The sequence below is a fragment of the Arachis ipaensis genome, chromosome B8 (assembly GCF_059453495.1).
Source record: "Arachis ipaensis isolate K30076 ecotype BB chromosome B8, ASM5945349v1, whole genome shotgun sequence".
NCBI classification, from domain to species: domain Eukaryota; kingdom Viridiplantae; phylum Streptophyta; class Magnoliopsida; order Fabales; family Fabaceae; genus Arachis; species Arachis ipaensis.
The window spans coordinates 97072670-97090177 of record NC_142443.1 but is presented as its reverse complement, the minus strand read 5'-3'; the positions used below and the strand labels follow the sequence as shown (position 1 = coordinate 97090177).

Genomic DNA, 17508 nt, shown 5'->3' with positions numbered 1-17508 from the left:
AACTCACCAGCGGCCACAGAGAAGCACGAGCAGAGGCACAGAGGTGGACTAGGAAGTTAACACGAGCGGAAACAGGAGCGGCGAGCAGAGGAGATCAGCTGCGAGCACACGGGAACAAGGGCGGACCACCAGCGAAGACAGCGGACCACCGACAGGGCGGCGAACAAGTTGTCTAGGCAGTCTGCAATGAGGGAGTGGACTAGTGGAGGGCTAGCCGGCTGGGGCTGGTGCTGGTATTATGAGGAGTGAGAGTGACCACTGATGTGGGTAGCACGGGTTAGTGTTCTTTTGTTTTTTGTTTTTTGTTTTGGGTTATAACATGGGTTAGCGTTTTGTTTTGAAAATATTAACAACCTGTTTGCTTCTCGTATTTGTTGAGAAAAAAAAACCGTGTTACATGGGCTTAGCTCTTGGGCCACAGTCCCCAGAAGCAGAGGGTGGCTTGGGGGACACTTCAGTCTCACTGGGAAGGGTTTCTCTTTTACAACGAAAACCTCACAAAGGAACTCACAATTCAATTTCTCATCCCTCTTTCGCGATCTCATTCATATTCTCATACGTTTCTCTCTCAGAATCATCGCTTCCAAGAGGCAATACTACTTCTAATTCTCTATTTCTCATTTTTTTTATTCTGTTCTTTGTTTATACACTCTCATTTTTCCATTAACTTCTGTACACTTTTTTTTCCCACACCCAACTATTCGTTGATCTAAGGCTTAGGATTTTGTAACTCTTGTAAGGAAAATTGTGCGTTTGTATATACGCAGGTTCTTGTAGGTTTTACCTATGGGGGATAGCCAGTACTCATTCTCTCTCACCACATTTAGGTATGTTCATTGCTGACTTTTTCTTCCTTCCTTTATTTATTTATTTATTTATTGGGCCTGTAGTTACAGTGGGAGTGATTTTATGTCTCAACATTTGAGCTTATTGTGCTTGGGATTTCGTGTTAAATAAAAACAGCCCTTCTGGGAAGCTGGTTCAGATTGAACATGCTCTCACGGCGGTTGGTTCTGGACAGACATCTTTGGGAATTAAAGGTAATTTCACTATATATGGCATTGGATCTGTTTCAAGCTCTTTTAGATGCTCAATGCTGGTTCTGTTTATAATTTGAATTATTGCAAATAAAATAGTAATAATTTGGTTGAAGACGGAAAACATTGCTCATGTGTCATTGGAACATAAATTGCTGCAAATAAAATAGTAATAATTTGGTGGATGACTACTGGGATAGTGGGAGCTGAGTATATTTGACTTGTCCTGTTAGGTGTAAGGTAGGATGCTAAAAAATCTGCAGTTTCAAATTACCGAAATTTGATGCAACAATATTAAAACAATACAACTTGAAAGACGGTATATAGTGGCTTAGGAAAGAAATCAGTGACTCAATTGTATGGAGTTCTTACTCATTTTTGGTGTTAGGGTTATTATAAGAGCCACGCTTAAAAAGAAGAGTACTCTTAAGAGTATGCTCTCTAGTTATATGATGGTGATGTATTAGATGAGCAGAAGGCAGATGTTTATATAGTGTGTTTATTATATGATGATCATCTGTTGTAAAAAGGTTTCCTGTTCTTTATGAGATCATGTAAGTGGTTTTGGCAAAAGTGTTCTTTTTGAAATGTAGAAATTTGTGGAATGAGTAGGCTAGAACTAACATTTTAATCTTGTCTATTTTATTTTTGAATTTCTTGTATGTGTCATATTGCAATCCATTATTTCAATCAGCATTTATCTCTAATTCATTGGGCCCTTTTGTCTTGAAGGTGATTCCGATCATATAATATAACTGCTCTGTGATGTGGTTTTTGTAATTTGTAACTTTATGTTTCACTCTTGCAGCTGCAAATGGCGTAGTCATCGCAACAGAGAAGAAACTGCCATCTATATTGGTTGATGAAGCATCGGTAAGCTTGTTATTTGTTAGAATTCCCACTTGGTAGCCAGTGCTTGTAAGTATGACGTTAACATACTTTTTTTAGTTTTACTATTCTCTAACTTCAAATATTATTTGCTAAGTGAATAATTTAAGTATATTTTGAATTTCAAGGAAACATGCAAGAGTGTGACTGTTGCTAAAGCAGTTGTCTAGTTTAGTCAATTAATTGCCAAGGATGAAGTTTATCTTTCTTGCATTTCTGTTTAGTCAATTTACTAATTAGTGTGAAGATAATTTGTTTATGTTGCATCCTTAATTTGAAACTTGATCTTAGTTCTTTGTTTTATTTCATTGCAGGTTCAGAAGATTCAGTTATTAACACCAAATATAGGGGTTGTATATAGGTTTGTTCTTTCTATGTAGTCAAATATTTCTACATTAAATCAATTTTATGATATCATTAATTATGATTATCTGATGTCTTGTCAACCATTAGAGGCCACTTAAGTCTAAAATGACAATGATCAAGATTGAGGGCAAGGTTATGCTTTAGGGAACAGATGCAATTATTGTAGGGGAAAATCTCTTCCATAGATTAGAATAATCATTGGCAAACTTAGAGCACATAGTATGCATAGAATAGAAACAAGACATAGCATGCTTAATGGTTAAAACTTATTGCAAACTCGATAAACTACTCCATATATCTGAATCAATTATTCTGTCTTGTTCATTGGCAAACTGCTGCCTATATTATTCATGTGTAATAAAAAGCATGCAGTAATCAAGCATGTGGTAAATTGATTATGGATTTTTGCTATAGGAATTAAGTGAATTATGATAAAGAGATTTACTGGCTCTTAGATTGACTTTTTCTTCTTCTTTTCTTTTTTATTGCATTTGAGTTTTTTTTTTTTTTTTTTTTTTTTTTTTTTTTTGTATTGATTTATCCTTAACTAGTCTGTTAGTATCTCTTCTGATCTAAGTTTTATTCTTGTTGTTCAGTGGCATGGGTCCTGATTTTCGAGTCTTGGTTAGGAAAAGCAGGAAACAGGCAGAGCAATATCACCGATTATATAAAGTATAGTATATCTACCTTTCCCCTTCTAATATCATTTTGTTTCTTGAATCTTGCTTCTGAGTTCTATATGCTTGGTAAATCAGATTCAGATATACTATTGCCAGTTTCATTTTGGAGTTATGGGTTTTAAAAGAATTCTACCTTTTGAATATCTCCTACTTCCTCGTGTAAAGCATGTTTATTATATTGTACTGTAATTCATTTTAGATTGATTATTTTCTGTCAGTAAAATATGCCAATGGATTAATTTAAGTTACATACCTCTGTCTGCTCAGTATCTTTCAGCATATTGTACTGAAAGGCAATATAAAGTGTATTATGATGAAAAGCTGTGCTGAATTGAAAAATAAACGATAAAGTCTATATATGATTGTAATACTTTTCATTTATTATAACATGAATCATCAAGAGTTACAATTTATATATAATTATGATTATGATATGATCTGTAACTGTTTTTTCTGTGAATGTTGGTTGTTACACATAGATTAGAATTAGATTTTCCTCACTGTTTGTCCCCCTTTCTGGGAAAGTTTCGATTACTTCATTATATGTTATTAAGTATATTAAAATTAGAATTATGCACTTAATTTTTACCTTAGTTTTTGTCTGTCTTGTATGTTTTTTGTATTCTATTATGGATCTTCTGTATGGTAAATATAATGGAAATTGCAGGAACCAATCCCTGTCACACAGCTTGTAAGGGAAGTTGCTGCTGTTATGCAGGAATTCACTCAGTCAGGGTAATAAATTTCTCTGTAAGCTCTCAGATATGTTTGAGCTGCTACCATTCTACTCATATGATTGGAAGTTTATTTTCTGCATATAGTTGTCCCTGCCCACCCTACTCAAGAGAGATATGATGTTTCGTGATAAGTTTCTAACACCCTCTTTAACTTTGATGTGTTAGGAGGTTGATCCCTCTAATGTTAATTAGTTCTCAAATCTCAAAGCTGCTTCTAACTGTTTTTCTCCCCTTTAATTTATCTACTTTACGATGCCCTTACTAGACATTTCTAACTACTGTAAGCATGTAATTTATCAACTTGAGAGGGGCAAAGGCAAAATCTTAAATTTCTTTATTCATTTGAACAACTTCTTACATAAGTTCTATACTTCCAAAATAGAGGGATGAGATTTCCAAAAGAAGGGACATAAGAGATGCATCACTGCTGTTTTATTGCTTTCATCCTTTATTTTCCAAACACTACCATAGTATGCCTGGCTTTCAGTGATCAGTAGCCTTGCAATTGATGTGTTTTCTCTCCATTATTTTATCTCATCGCGATATTCAATTCTGATGTTTCTGTTTTTTAATTCCCCTCCCCCCCCCCCCCCTTTCTAATAGTGGTGTTAGGCCATTTGGAGTGTCCCTACTAGTTGCTGGATTTGATGATAACGGACCACAATTGTATCAGGTATGCTTATCTGCCTTTTGAGTTTCACTTTTTTATTGTTGCTTTGTAAACCCTGGTAGATGAGTATCACCTACTATCTTGATCACATCGTGTTGTCTCACAGTTGGATATGAAACAACAATGACATATTTAGTTTCTGAAGATAATAATGTAATCCATGTGGTCCTTTACTTTAGTTATCTATTAAAAATAGAAACGAAAAGAGCATATAATTTGATACAGTGTAACATTATCTTGCTTTGCATGAACTGATTTTGTTTTTGATTTATAGGAAGCAGTTATTGATATTTATGCAGTTTGAATTTTAGTGGGTTATCTTAAACAATCAATTGTCTGTCTATGCTTTTTGCATATTTGTGTGCTCAATAGGTTTGTGTTGGGATCTTTGTTCTTGTACTTGGAATTTTGAAAATTCACTAGTTTGGATTTAGGAGAGCTGAAGTTTGGGCTTTGGTGCAATTTGCTTTTGTACTGTAGGTGGATCCATCTGGTTCTTACTTTTCTTGGAAAGCTTCTGCTATGGGCAAAAATGTTTCTAATGCGAAGACTTTTCTTGAGAAGAGGTATGGTTTGACAGTAACGACAGTTCTAAGTGCAAAATATGTGGTGTCCAATGTGTTATTTTTGTATATATATCTCCTGTGCCCATTATGTGTGGCCACTCTCCTTCCTGTAAATATTGAGAATGAGTGTATTATCTCAGAATTTCTGTCATGCTTGATGTGCAAAGGATTATCTTATATCTTTGAAACTTCTCATTTTGATTTACAACATTCCATATACTATACCTTGATGAAAGCACCTGGTTTATGTTATACTTTAATGAATGTAGGAAATATCTTTAATTATTTTAAGCATAAAAGTCATGATGTCTGCATTAATATCTGTAATTTGGGCTTGAATATCTCTAAAACCTTGAGTGCTCGACAGGATGAAATGCATTTTTCTTTTGCAGTTAATATGTTCATTAAACCTATTATCTTATACCAAGTTTCAAGATTTAGTTGATCCAAGTTTATTTCTTGTTATTTCCTCATTAAGAGGAATAGCTCCTACACGTATCCATAGCATCAGAAAGTATAATGGGATGTGCAGGCGTTGAATTTGTGAAAGCTGACACTGGCAAGGATCTTTATGTATTAAAATTCAAAATGACATAATAACTTATAGCCGTTAAGATTCTCTACTATCACCTAAGTGGAGCGTGCAGTTGCTTTAAATATGCAGACATCAATTAGTTGCTAATCAAAAGTTGACTTGTCAAACTTGAGGACTCAGAAGAGATAAATTGATGCTTTCATAATACATACTTTGAAATTTTACTTTAGAAGAATATGCTATGTCTGTCTATTCTATTGGATGATTAATCTATGTGTTTGCGGTAGCATTTTTCTCTCCCCTGAAAGATATGCTTTTGGTTATGTTTCTTTGTTTGATGTTCATATCTGAGTTATTCTTTTTTCCCATATCATTTCAGTGGTTAATTTCATTGTCCACTTGCAGGTATACAGATGACATGGAACTTGATGATGCAGTCCATACGGCAATATTGACGCTGAAGGAAGGGTAGGGTCATGTCCTTTCAAGTTTATGCACTAGATAAAATCATTAACTATCTGTCTACTAGGAGGCCGAAATAAATTTTGTACTGTTTGATTGTTCACTTTTGTTTCAGAGTTATGGTTTTGGAGAAGGTAAATAAAGTAATATCCATGATTTGATTTAGATGCTACAATATTAAGGCTAATCCTAATAGGCATTTCACTTAAATAGTAATATTAAAAATTTAAGAATTGATAGTCATCTTATTTGCTTTTCATGTTTCTTGTATTGTATCCTGGAACCTATTGTTTTAAAGACCTTTGTATAGTCTAAAACTGTTAATTTTCATGGGTATTTTACAGATTTGAGGGACAGATCTCGGGAAAGAACATTGAAATTGGCATAATTGGGTCCGACAAAAAGTTCAGGTGGAAATCTCTTTCTGCAAAATATAATAATGTGTGCCTAGCTGCTTATGTAGCTTGAATTTTTGATTGACTTTCTGGTTTGCTTTCCTCAAGCACTATATTACATGAGCCTTGCTTGTGATTTTCGTTACTGAGAAAACTGATCTGATTTTGTTGGATTGGACTATCTGAACTTTAGGAGTTTTTAGGGGGGAAAAGAAAAGGCAAAAAAAAAAAATTGTTCCTGTAGAACTTAGACGTGACAATTATGCACAAGTTACTGCAAATCATCCTTACATATTTGGCTAATTTAAATGGGTGACTTAATAGGTGGTTAATTTTGTTGCAGAGTATTGACCCCTGCCGAAATCGACGATTACTTGGGTGAAGTAGAATAATCTTGATGAAGCAAACCTTGATGTAAGACGGTGTTTCTTTGAAAGTTGTGCTTAGTTGAATGTCAAGGTGGATAGAGCTGTGAAACCAAGACTTGCTATTTGCAATTGGCACTGGTGAAATTTATGAGCTACTCTTTGTTGTGGAGAACGATAGACTTTTAAAGTTATTAAAAGTGCCAGACAATCCTGCTTGTCTAACTGTACCATATGGCAATGAGCCAATGGACAATGACTATTAAATTTATATGCTTCTTTTTTATCGATTTTGAATCTCGCATTCGATGACATGGTTCTTTCAGAACAACCTATGGACTATGGTTTGGGTTCCACTATACCCAAAACCAATCCATAAATTTGGACCCAAAATGCAGTAATGATAATGTAAAAATGTGACATCAGTCCTTGATACATTAATGATAAGGCTGTTTATATTCTTTGGGTACGTTTCTCAAATTTTGTAATGCTAGATGCTTGTGCATCAAATTGGCTCATAAAATACTTATTTAAAAATACTTACATAATTAATAAATGTGTAAAATATTTAACACAATCAGTGTATAAAAAGTCTCCTACGTTAAACCATTTTATTGCATTTTATACTTATTGCATGAATGATCATTTAAAATTGATCATTTAATCAAATGAATGTGTAAAATATTTAACATCAGTGTATAAAATTAAAAACTCCTTTAGAAAAGGTAATAAATAAACTTTGGATTAATAATACTTAAAATTGTATGAATAAACAATTGTTTTTAAATAAATAAACACATGTAATATATTTTTATTAGAATTAAATTAAGGGTGTTAACAGAAGATAATTGATAGTATTATAAATATATAATTATTTTGAAACATTAATTTTTTATTGAAGTTTGGATAACTATTTTAAAATAGTAATATTAATTTTACTTTCTTTGGTTTTGTAAGATTAAGGTTTCTGTGTATAGTTCGAGAGAAATAGAAAAATAGTGGGTTCTAACTTCTAAGTTTTTTGCTAAGGTTTTTGTGTTTTACAAGGTAGAAACCAAGAGTTAGAAAAAAAAATGAAGAAATCACAAGATTGAGTGAGAGCGAAAAAATGAATGCAAAGAGTGATGGAAATAGAGAGTGAGATTCTGAGTTTATCAGAGATTCTTAGTCAGAATTTGTGGTTTGAATCGAAAAATCAAAAGTAAGAGTGAGTGTAGCCATTTTGGTAGAAAAGAGGAAGAGTACAAGTGAAAGTGGAATAGAGCGAAAACACACATATTGAGAGTGGGTGTATTTTTTGTTAGTATTGTGAATCACTAAATTATTAGTGCAAATTTGATTAAACTTTATTATTAATTTAACTTGATCATGTAACATGATGGTTAGGAACCTAGAACACAGATAGAACATATTACAAAAACATGAAAATATTTCTAGCTGATTAGCTAATTTACTGACTCAAGTTCAAAATTTTCCATCATAATGCTATTGGTAAAAGTACCAGCAAATTTTCTTTTACTTGGAAGAACAAACTTTTCTTAGTTTTAGCATGTAAAATAAGGATAATTTATCTAAATAAAATAAATGGACCAATTATTTATCTGAATACAACAATTGAAAACTAGTTACTTACTTATCCTATTTTTATTATATGTAAATTGTGGAACCCTTCCACTTCTTTAGGAAAACACATAAACCGTGGTACGCTTTCCACAGTTTATAAAGGAAAACATGTGGGCATAAACCATAAAACCTCTTCTACGGTTTACGAAAAAAAATATGTGGGCACAAATCATAGTACCCTTTTTACAGTTTATGAATAGCTTCCTCTTTATTCTGGAATAATTGCCCAATCTAAAATTTTGTAGAAGAATCCCCAAAGACAGCATTTTCGTCCGGCTGTTGCCACATAGCCTCCAAGTTTGCGAAGGGTACTACTGTGTCAAAACTTGAAGGGTCATGCTGTGTACGTAGATTGCCACTTGTATCATCATCACTGTCCCCAATTATATCAACAGGCTCCTGATCTAAATCATCGTCCCGCATTGCATTCTCAACTTGATCAGGTTCCCCCAACCCTACAACATTAGGAATAATGGCAGGACCACTAGCCACTCAACTGTCTGTTGTCGGACAAAATGGTTCTCGAATGGTACAGAACCAACTGCCTCCATACGGTCTAAGTCAGTCGCAAAAGAAGGAGATGCAACGGACGGACGAGCTAGTGCAACTGCAGCCATCGAGCTAGAACCACTTTGCATGGCAGTCGAGTGAAGATTCGGAGCTGATGCCCCAGAACTGTCGACACCGACCTCCAACTTCGCATACAGCTTGTGTATTCTGACCTCTGGAAAACTCCTACGACAATGAAACAAAACCCAAAATCTTTATCAAACGCTATCACAAACATATCATACTTCATACCAGAGGACACAACTACAATAGGAATTTTATAAAATAACTTCTTCACCCACTTGCTCCCAAATACCCAAGCTTTCTACAATATGTTGTTCTTTAGATCTGATAAGGTATTCGATGAACTGACTTCATACCGTATTTCTTGCTTTTATGAATTTTCATAGAATAATGCACTGACACAAGAAAACTCTCTTCCTCACTTGCCATTGTAAAAATGATACTCTTCTACACAATTGATTTTACCACATAAATATATAAAATTTTTACTACACATAAACCGTGGAAGGGAACAGAAGATTTGTGTTTTCGACGTTGTTTATAAACCGTGAAAAGAATACCACAGTTTGTGTTTTCTTAAAAAAGTAGAAGTGTTTTCTTAAAAAAGTAGAAGAGGTTCTACGGTTTACATAAAGTACAAATAGGACAAATAAGTAACAAATTTTCAATTATTATATTTGGATAAATATTTGATCTATTTGTTTTATTTAAGTGATTTAGGTGATTTGCCCTGTAAATAACGTTGGGATTCTCCACAAATACTGATAATGTGCTACACATTATGAGGGGGAAAATACTCCGGGTTATGCCATAGATGAGACATCCTCATATAAAACAAAATAAAATATTTTGCTATACTGAGGTAAATGCTACATATGCATAGATAGCTCCCTACATAAAGAGAGAGTCATATATTGATCTACTATTCCTTGGTAAGACATTAATTCATCGAAACACGAGAAAATAACAACCTACCCGCTATTAAACTAATCGAAGCCAAAATCCACCAAATTTTCTTGTTTCAACTAATTTTCTGCTCTTGTCCTCTTTCCTTTGGAATGTCATGAACAGCAGATTCAGGAAGAGATCCATCTATATTTACTGAGTTTCAAGGGAGTGGTTAAACAGGTTTCGTCAAATCTACTTCTTGATTTTCCAGTTATGTGCCGTGCGAGGGCCGCTCGCAATGCCTTCATAGTAATTCGTCTCAAGCTTCCCTTTGTTCCAAGCCTTAACAAAATCCGAGAACATCTCGCGTGCTGACTCGGACGAAAGGTCAGAGAAGAAGACATTCTTTTCTTCTTTTAGCCAGGTAGCAAACTCATTGTTCTTGGCAAAATAATCATCACTGGACAACTCTTGGATTCCCTGCATTGAAATGACAAAGATGAACTACAAATACCGATACTCTAATTGGTAAGTAATTTCAACTGCAGCTTCTAACTAACAAATGTAGTCACTAGATTGAGAAATATGACAATCAGCAAGAAACTTTTCCAGCTTTCACAGATATGAGTAGACAGATGAATGATCCATCTTAAAAGTTCTAAATTAGTTGGGAAATTGTTAAATATAAAACCTTTTATGTGTCTCTAACGGAACAATGTAAGCTTTTGGGAGAGATGATTCATGACATAGTATAAAAATCTCTATGACCAAAACTTTTAGAACTTGATACTTGTTCTTATTTTTCAATTTTTTGTAAATAATAAAAAAAACCGTTAGAGTTTAAGCATAAGGTAGAATAAGCCAGTGTATCTTCCATGCTTCAAGCCCAAAAATAGACTCTTGCATGAGGGTGTCTATCGGATATACAACGATTCATGTGTCTTTGGGAGAGATGGACCATGAAATCATGATAGAAGCTATCCGTGGACTTTTCAAAATTACAGAATATAATACTCTCGCATGTTCAAAATTGCAGCATGAGCAATCATTTGTGCTATTTTCTTCAACATTTAGTATATTAAAATACTAAATAATTTGATCAGAATTCAGAAAGACAGATTGGGCGAACCAGGATTTGAGGAATTGAACTAAGTAAAAATTAATATATTCAAATGTAGAAGAAAAGCATGAGAACACGCTTGAAAAAACATGTAAAATGAAATGGAAAAGCAAATTGACAGAGATACTCAGCAGTCAGCATGACGAGAAGAGACGACTTGATACAATGTAATGAGTAAAAATAGGCCCAATAGCCCAATTAGGAATTTCTCATTACATACAAGGTTCTCAAATTGAACGCGGCATTATTAGGAATATAACTCACCTTCGGGACATCTCCTTTACTACGTTTGCTTTTGTATGTCTCTTTCGACTTCTTGTCTGAAATAACAATGGCATGCAGTTATGTTTTTCCCCAAGAAGAATAAAATAACCATGACCTTTGTCTATAGAAAATACACTTAAAAAGTTTATGCCCATAAAAATAGAGTTAACTACCAACTAACCTGAAAGATTCAGGTGCTCACAAAAAAAATCCTAAAAGCTGTTATCAATAAAACAATCCCTGATTGATTTCAAAATGAAACAAAAAACAATAAACATTATATTTTTTAGAATTTAATTTTGAGGTACTGTTAGTGTAAAGTAGTTTTACACGTATATTCAATTACGTAACATCACATCAGTAAAAATAACTTCCTTTCACATTGACTGCGCGAATGATCATCCAAAAGAACGGATATGATTGTACGACTATGTAGAACACTTTACATTGTCAGTACATCAAAATTAAACTCTATTTTTTATAAATTACAAAAAATTTGTATTTGGCAAATGATTTATTCATTTGATTCAAATTTTGTGGCAACATTTAAATAAATATTTAGAAGGTACACAAAAATTCAAAGCAAAATTTCATATCTAGACTTTTCTTTTTTTTAAAAAAAATTGATAATTCACAATAAAAAATTAAAAAAATTCACTTGACATAAAATTATCAAATTATAAGAATAAAGAGATCTTATTTTTCTGATAATTCTTATAAAAAATTGCATCTAAATCTGATTTCTAAAGTTGTTTGTTTAGAATATATATTTAATATCTTGTTCTTTTTGCCGTGCTTTCAAGTCTTTCGGCGGCTTATTTGGCATTAGCATCTTTTAGGGTTATTTTTGTCAGCGACGTAAACTTTCAGATACCATTTTGGTAGTTTACTCCATAAAAAAATTACATAAAGTAATTAGGGTTAACCACCAAAATCGCCCCAAAATATTCTGTCGTTGACAAAAATGACTCCTATCTTTTAATAATTTAAAAACGTGCATGAAACATCCATCTGTCAAGAGAAACGTTCTCCGTTAACGTAAATGTTTGATGTGGCAAATGGAGAAGCATATGTAGCAAAATGGGAGGATGATGTGGCCTGCACACTCCTCTTCTCTTCCCAATCCCCCCCCCCCTTCCTTCTTCTCTCACTCACCCACCCTTTAACTCATTTACTCACCATCTGTAGCACCTCTGCCAGCCGTGACAGAGCCACTAGCGAACCACCACCGCCGCAGCACCATCCCCCTCCCTCTCCTCTCCCTCTCTTCTTCTCTCACTTCCTCACACTCACTTTCCCTCTCTCACCTCCTGACCATCAACACAATCCAGCCACTATCCTCCTCTTCAAAATCACAAAAAAGAACAAAAATAGAGATCAGATCGAAGAATAGAACATGCATAGCTTCAAACAAAACCCTAACATACCTAATTTAAAACACTAATTTCCCAAATTTTAATTAAATCAAACCCCAATTTCAGAATGATTCATGATGGTGATCCGCAAATTTCTCAGATCCCAACATCAACTCATCCTGAACTTCCAGAACCTTCTTCACCAAAAGTCGTCAATTTCTCAGATCCCAAATCACCATTTTTGTTGCAAGTGCTTGCACAGAATACTAATTCAATTCTGGCCGCACTAGGAGGAGAAGATGGTGAAGATGCGGTGCAGTGAGGAGAAGAAGAGGACAATGGTGTTAAGAGAAGAAGACAAAGACACTGCGTTTGGAGGAGGAAGAGACTTAGAACTGAGGAAGTTGTGGCTGTAGATATAGAGGACTCAGTACAGCTACCTCCTGAAGCCAGAAAACCTCCCAAAGAAGAAGAAGGAAGAGAGGGGAGGAGAAGACGGAACTTGCGGCAGCAAAGGGAGGAGCCGCCGTTGATTCTCGGAAGAGAGAGAAGAATGATAGAGAAGAGAGAGTCATTGGTAAGGAGAGAAGAGGAAGGAGAAATGCGCGAAGATGAAAGAAGATGGAGGGGAGAGAAAGAGAGAGACCACAATGGAAGAAGATGGAGGAAAAGGAATCACCCTATCTGCCATTGTTGGGAACCATTCTTCCCAGAGATGACTTTCTGATTTTGAAATTTTGGGGGATTAGGGTTAAGAAATTTTGGAAATTTGAGAATAGGTTGCCAGCTAGGTAACTCCGTTTGCCACATATGCTTTCCTGTTTGCCACATCAGACATTCACGTTAACAGAAAACGTCACTCTTGATGGATGGGTGTTTTGTGCACGTTTTTAAATTATTAAAGGGTATTTTTGTCAATACGAAAAATGGGGGTCATTTTTGTCAGAGACAAAACATTTCGGGGTTGCTTTTGGTGGTTAACCATAGTGCAGAAAGAGAACATGAACATGAACATGAACATAACATAAAAATATTTTAATTTTATCCATATTAAAAAAAGAGTATCTATGCTTAAATTCACCTGTAGCACAAATTCGAGAATTAAGCAATAAGGGAAATCTTTCTAAGGAGAATTTCTCCTTTGCTTGCTATTCAGCACAGATAGATTAACTTAATTACTTAAAACAACAAAGGGAAAAGCATTTCACCACAAGAAAAGATGGACAAGTGCTAAAATGAATCATCAGTGCGCCAGCGGTGACACTGACAATAATTTTCTGGTGACTATAAGTCAATAACTTTCGATGGTACTGTTTCCATCAATAGACAAACATTCAATGGTTGTCCAATAACTGGATTTGACAACTCAAGTTCAAACATTTACATGATTGATGTCAAACAAACCGAACATAATATGGACAAAAAGACTGGAGAGAAGTTAGAAAAAAGTGATAATATAGAACAAGAAAGTGGAGAGGATAAGAGACAAAACAGAGATCAGCAAACAACAACTTGAATTGTAAATTATAGAGTGAAACAAGTATAACCAAAAATCAAATTTGATTTCTATGCAACCCTAATTACTAAACATCTTGATTAACTAAAATGAGAAATCCCAAATTGTTGAACAATTTTTTTATACTAAAAAAATATAACATTCCATAATCCCAATAATCGTTACTGCTTACCAAAATTGCAAAATCATGTTTATGAGACATGAGAACATAATCAAATAGATATCATGATTATTTCCGAAAAGAAAGATATGAATAAGTAGCAAATGCAATCAATTGTGAGATGGTGCAGGGCAACTACATTTGGTGCAAAAATGTACTCTAGTATCGGAAATCATTTTATAACAACATTGTTGTGTGAATGTGATTAGACATAATCCTCTCACCTTTCAGTCTCTAATCATGTACAACTAAATGAATTCCCCTTCTTTTACACTGTATATACTGGAAACGATTGTATAATGTTTGCAAATGACTTCTTATATTAACATATTCGCACCCTACATATTGAATAAAAAGAATGAAGAACGATCCTTAAAGTCGATATGAGAAAGCTGTATAACAAAGTCTTATCCTACTAGTCGGGGCCAGCTACAAGTAAGGAACTTCCGCAGAATGTCTAGGCTGCAACTACCTAAGAAACAAGTACGTTCTTATAAGTCCTCAACTCCCCCATTGCAAAATGTAAACCATATGATAACTTATCGTGTTTTGGCAAATCATGATTTAATATGAAATTGTTAAACATGTAGACCTATGTAGTCCAAACCAGACAATCAAAACCTAAGTATATGCAAAGTTCACAGAATCAACCAATGATTTCAAGTCCTGCCAGCACATTTTAATTGTTCATAAACATATTGCACAATTAATAATCATTATACGATTATGAGCTAAGAATCAAGCACAGCTCAATTTTCTTTCATTCTAGGTTAGAAAAGGAGGCTTAGTGGCTAAATTACCCTTATCAGATTTTTCCTTGGAATGCTTGAGAGATTTCTTGTCTTTCCTTTTCTCTTTCTTTTCCAACTTCCTCTTCTTTTTCTCCTCATCTTCTACTGTTCTGTGCCTCTTGCTTTTCCTCTCATCTGCTGATTTAACACCATAATTTAACCCCAAGAACTTGAAATAAATAAACACACAGACAAAGTGAAGCACACAATGCATGTTTTTGTTGCTTAGTGCACAACCCTTGAATCAAGCCCTTAATGATTTCACCTCATGAGTGAGATTTAGTACTAAAATCCATAATTTCTCTAACCCTAACCTTCTACGTTTTAAATAAAGAAAGAAAATCTAACAAAGGAAAAGTAAAAGAAGAAAGGAAAAATTAAAACCTTCGGAGTCCGAGGGTGAGGAATAACTGTGTCGTTTGGATTTTCTATCGCTTCCCATGATTTTGATGATTGATAATTCTTTTACAGCAGCTAGAGAGAAGTATGGAAAGCTCTGTGAGTTTGTGTTTCTGCTGGCCTATTTTCCATGAAACAAGACTGACCGATTTCGCCATTTTGGTACAAATAGTAGAATTCTATTTTATTCAAGGTTGAGTTTATTATTTCTTGTAATTTATGAGTTACTTTATTGTTTAATTTCTAATTTGTAAAATTAAGGGTCAATTTTAACTTTAATATTTTCATTACCGGGATATATATAAAATAAAATATATTTTATATATTAAAATTTAAAAGAAAAACACAATCTTATATTTTACGAGATTGCAAATTTACTTTACATATATATTTTTTGAAATTCTTCGGATAAATAATTTTTTAGTATTTTTTATTATTATTTAATTAAAATACACATTAATTTTTTTTTTAATAAATTTTACTAATTTATATGTGTGAATTTTAAAAAATATTGGTGCAAACTATATTGATTCATATATGTAAATTCTGATAAATATAAGTATATAATATATATTTTTTGTGTATAAAACTTTTATAAATATAGATATAAATTATGCTGTTTAAATACTGACAAAAGATAATAATATTTGTTGACCATATAGCATTGCTCATTATTTTTACATTCTTTAAAAATATTTGTATTTAAACATAAAAATAATTTATTGGTTAATTTATCTATATCTTATTTCAATTTAGGATTTTATATTCAATTCTGGTGTTCTTAATATTCTCTAAAATATTCATAATTTATCATTTTTTGGTTAAAAAAATCTCTTCAAATATTTTAAAAATCTTTTTGCAAAAATAAAATTTTTTTTAACCAAGATCAATAATGAATAATATTTGTCAAAGTTTATGTAAATATAGATATGAGAGGTGATAAAAATGTGACTCATTCAAATATGTGCATCCTACACTTTATATTTATGTATATTCGTCATGTAAATTTTTTGGTTCAGATAAAAAATCTCATATTGATTCATAAAGTGATTGAGAATGTCAAGTATATATTTCTTTCTAATAGTCTTTAGACATCGATGATTCTAATACCAAGTTTTCTACCTTGAAAGTTATGATCATGTTTAGGTTATATTCGATTGTCAAAGAAAAATTCTGATCAGCAGATATTTTATAGTTTTTTGATATTATTTTTATATAGTTTTTAGTATGTTTTATTTGAGTTTTATTAAGATTTCATAATTTTTAGTGTAAAATTTACATTTTTCGATTCTACTTTAAGTTTGTGTGTTTTTACGCAATTTTAGGTATTTTCTGGCTGAAATTGAGGAGTTGGAACAAAAGTCTGATTCGGAGACAGAGAAAGTGCTACAGATGCTATCAGGATCTGACCTCCTTGCACTCGAAAGAACTTTTCTAGAGCTATAGAAGTCCAAATGGAGCGTTCTCAACGGCTATGGGAAAGCTACCAACATTCAAAAAGACTATTTTACCCTTCTTATGTAATCCTTATTCATTAGTTTAGTATTAAAAGACTTTTACACCTCTTATTAAGAGAGGACCTGTCATATTTCGAATTCAACATTGTATCTTCTATAAGTATGAGTTTCTAAACCTCCTAAGTTGAGGGGAGGAGCTCTGCTGAGTTTTATGAATTAATAAAGTACTACCGGTCTATTCTCAATCCGTGTTTGATTCTATTCTAAGATGTATCTTCGTTCTTCATCCTTATGAATGCGTTGAACCGGTACAAGGTTATCTCATTCTACTTGGGTTCAAAGTGAGTCTTTCATCGGACAATGATGAACCACTAGCTTGATTATACATCTCTTAGACGACTAATCCACAACTTTGTTGGGGACTTCTCGAGACACCAATTCAGCCAAGACACGGGGAGATTAGAGTCTTTGTGGTAAAGGCTAGAACTACAAGGCGCAACATTCTCTGATCCGGAAGATTCGACCTTGTCTGTGCCATTTTGAGTAGGATCATCAAGGGGAATGAAATGCAGGAGCTTCACCTTCAATCTGACTGGATCTGCACGAACCCTGGGGTTCAGCACTGGAGGAGAATCGGCAACCTCTTAAGAAAGGTGTTGAT

At 33.6% G+C, this 17508-nt stretch overlaps 2 protein-coding genes across 3 annotated transcripts; one reads left to right on the top strand and one right to left on the bottom strand.

Annotated features, from left to right (window-relative positions):
* The first annotated feature begins 280 nt into the window (after nt 1–280).
* Nucleotides 281–7170, top strand: LOC107612500 (proteasome subunit alpha type-2-A). The gene is made up of 12 exons (XM_016314192.3): nt 281–590; nt 768–827; nt 964–1040; nt 1846–1910; nt 2240–2286; nt 2888–2963; nt 3639–3706; nt 4312–4381; nt 4859–4944; nt 5885–5947; nt 6286–6351; nt 6680–7170. The coding sequence occupies exons 2-12, from the start codon at nt 787–789 to the stop codon at nt 6726–6728; spliced, it is 708 nt and encodes a 235-aa protein (XP_016169678.1). The 5' UTR covers nt 281–590; nt 768–786; the 3' UTR covers nt 6729–7170.
* A 2557-nt stretch (nt 7171–9727) lies between these two features.
* Nucleotides 9728–15554, bottom strand: SCI1 (splicing regulatory glutamine/lysine-rich-like protein). Of its 2 annotated transcripts, none has more exons than XM_016314193.3 (4): nt 15376–15554; nt 15001–15129; nt 11170–11225; nt 9728–10265 (listed from the first exon to the last, which is right to left on the bottom strand). In XM_016314193.3, the coding sequence occupies exons 1-4, from the start codon at nt 15431–15433 to the stop codon at nt 10038–10040; spliced, it is 471 nt and encodes a 156-aa protein (XP_016169679.1). In that variant the 5' UTR covers nt 15434–15554; the 3' UTR covers nt 9728–10037. The 2 variants fall into 2 exon arrangements, with proteins under 2 accessions (XP_016169679.1, XP_016169680.1); XM_016314194.3 differs by having other exon boundaries at nt 15001–15126; nt 15376–15552.
* Nucleotides 15555–17508: the final 1954 nt, after the last annotated feature.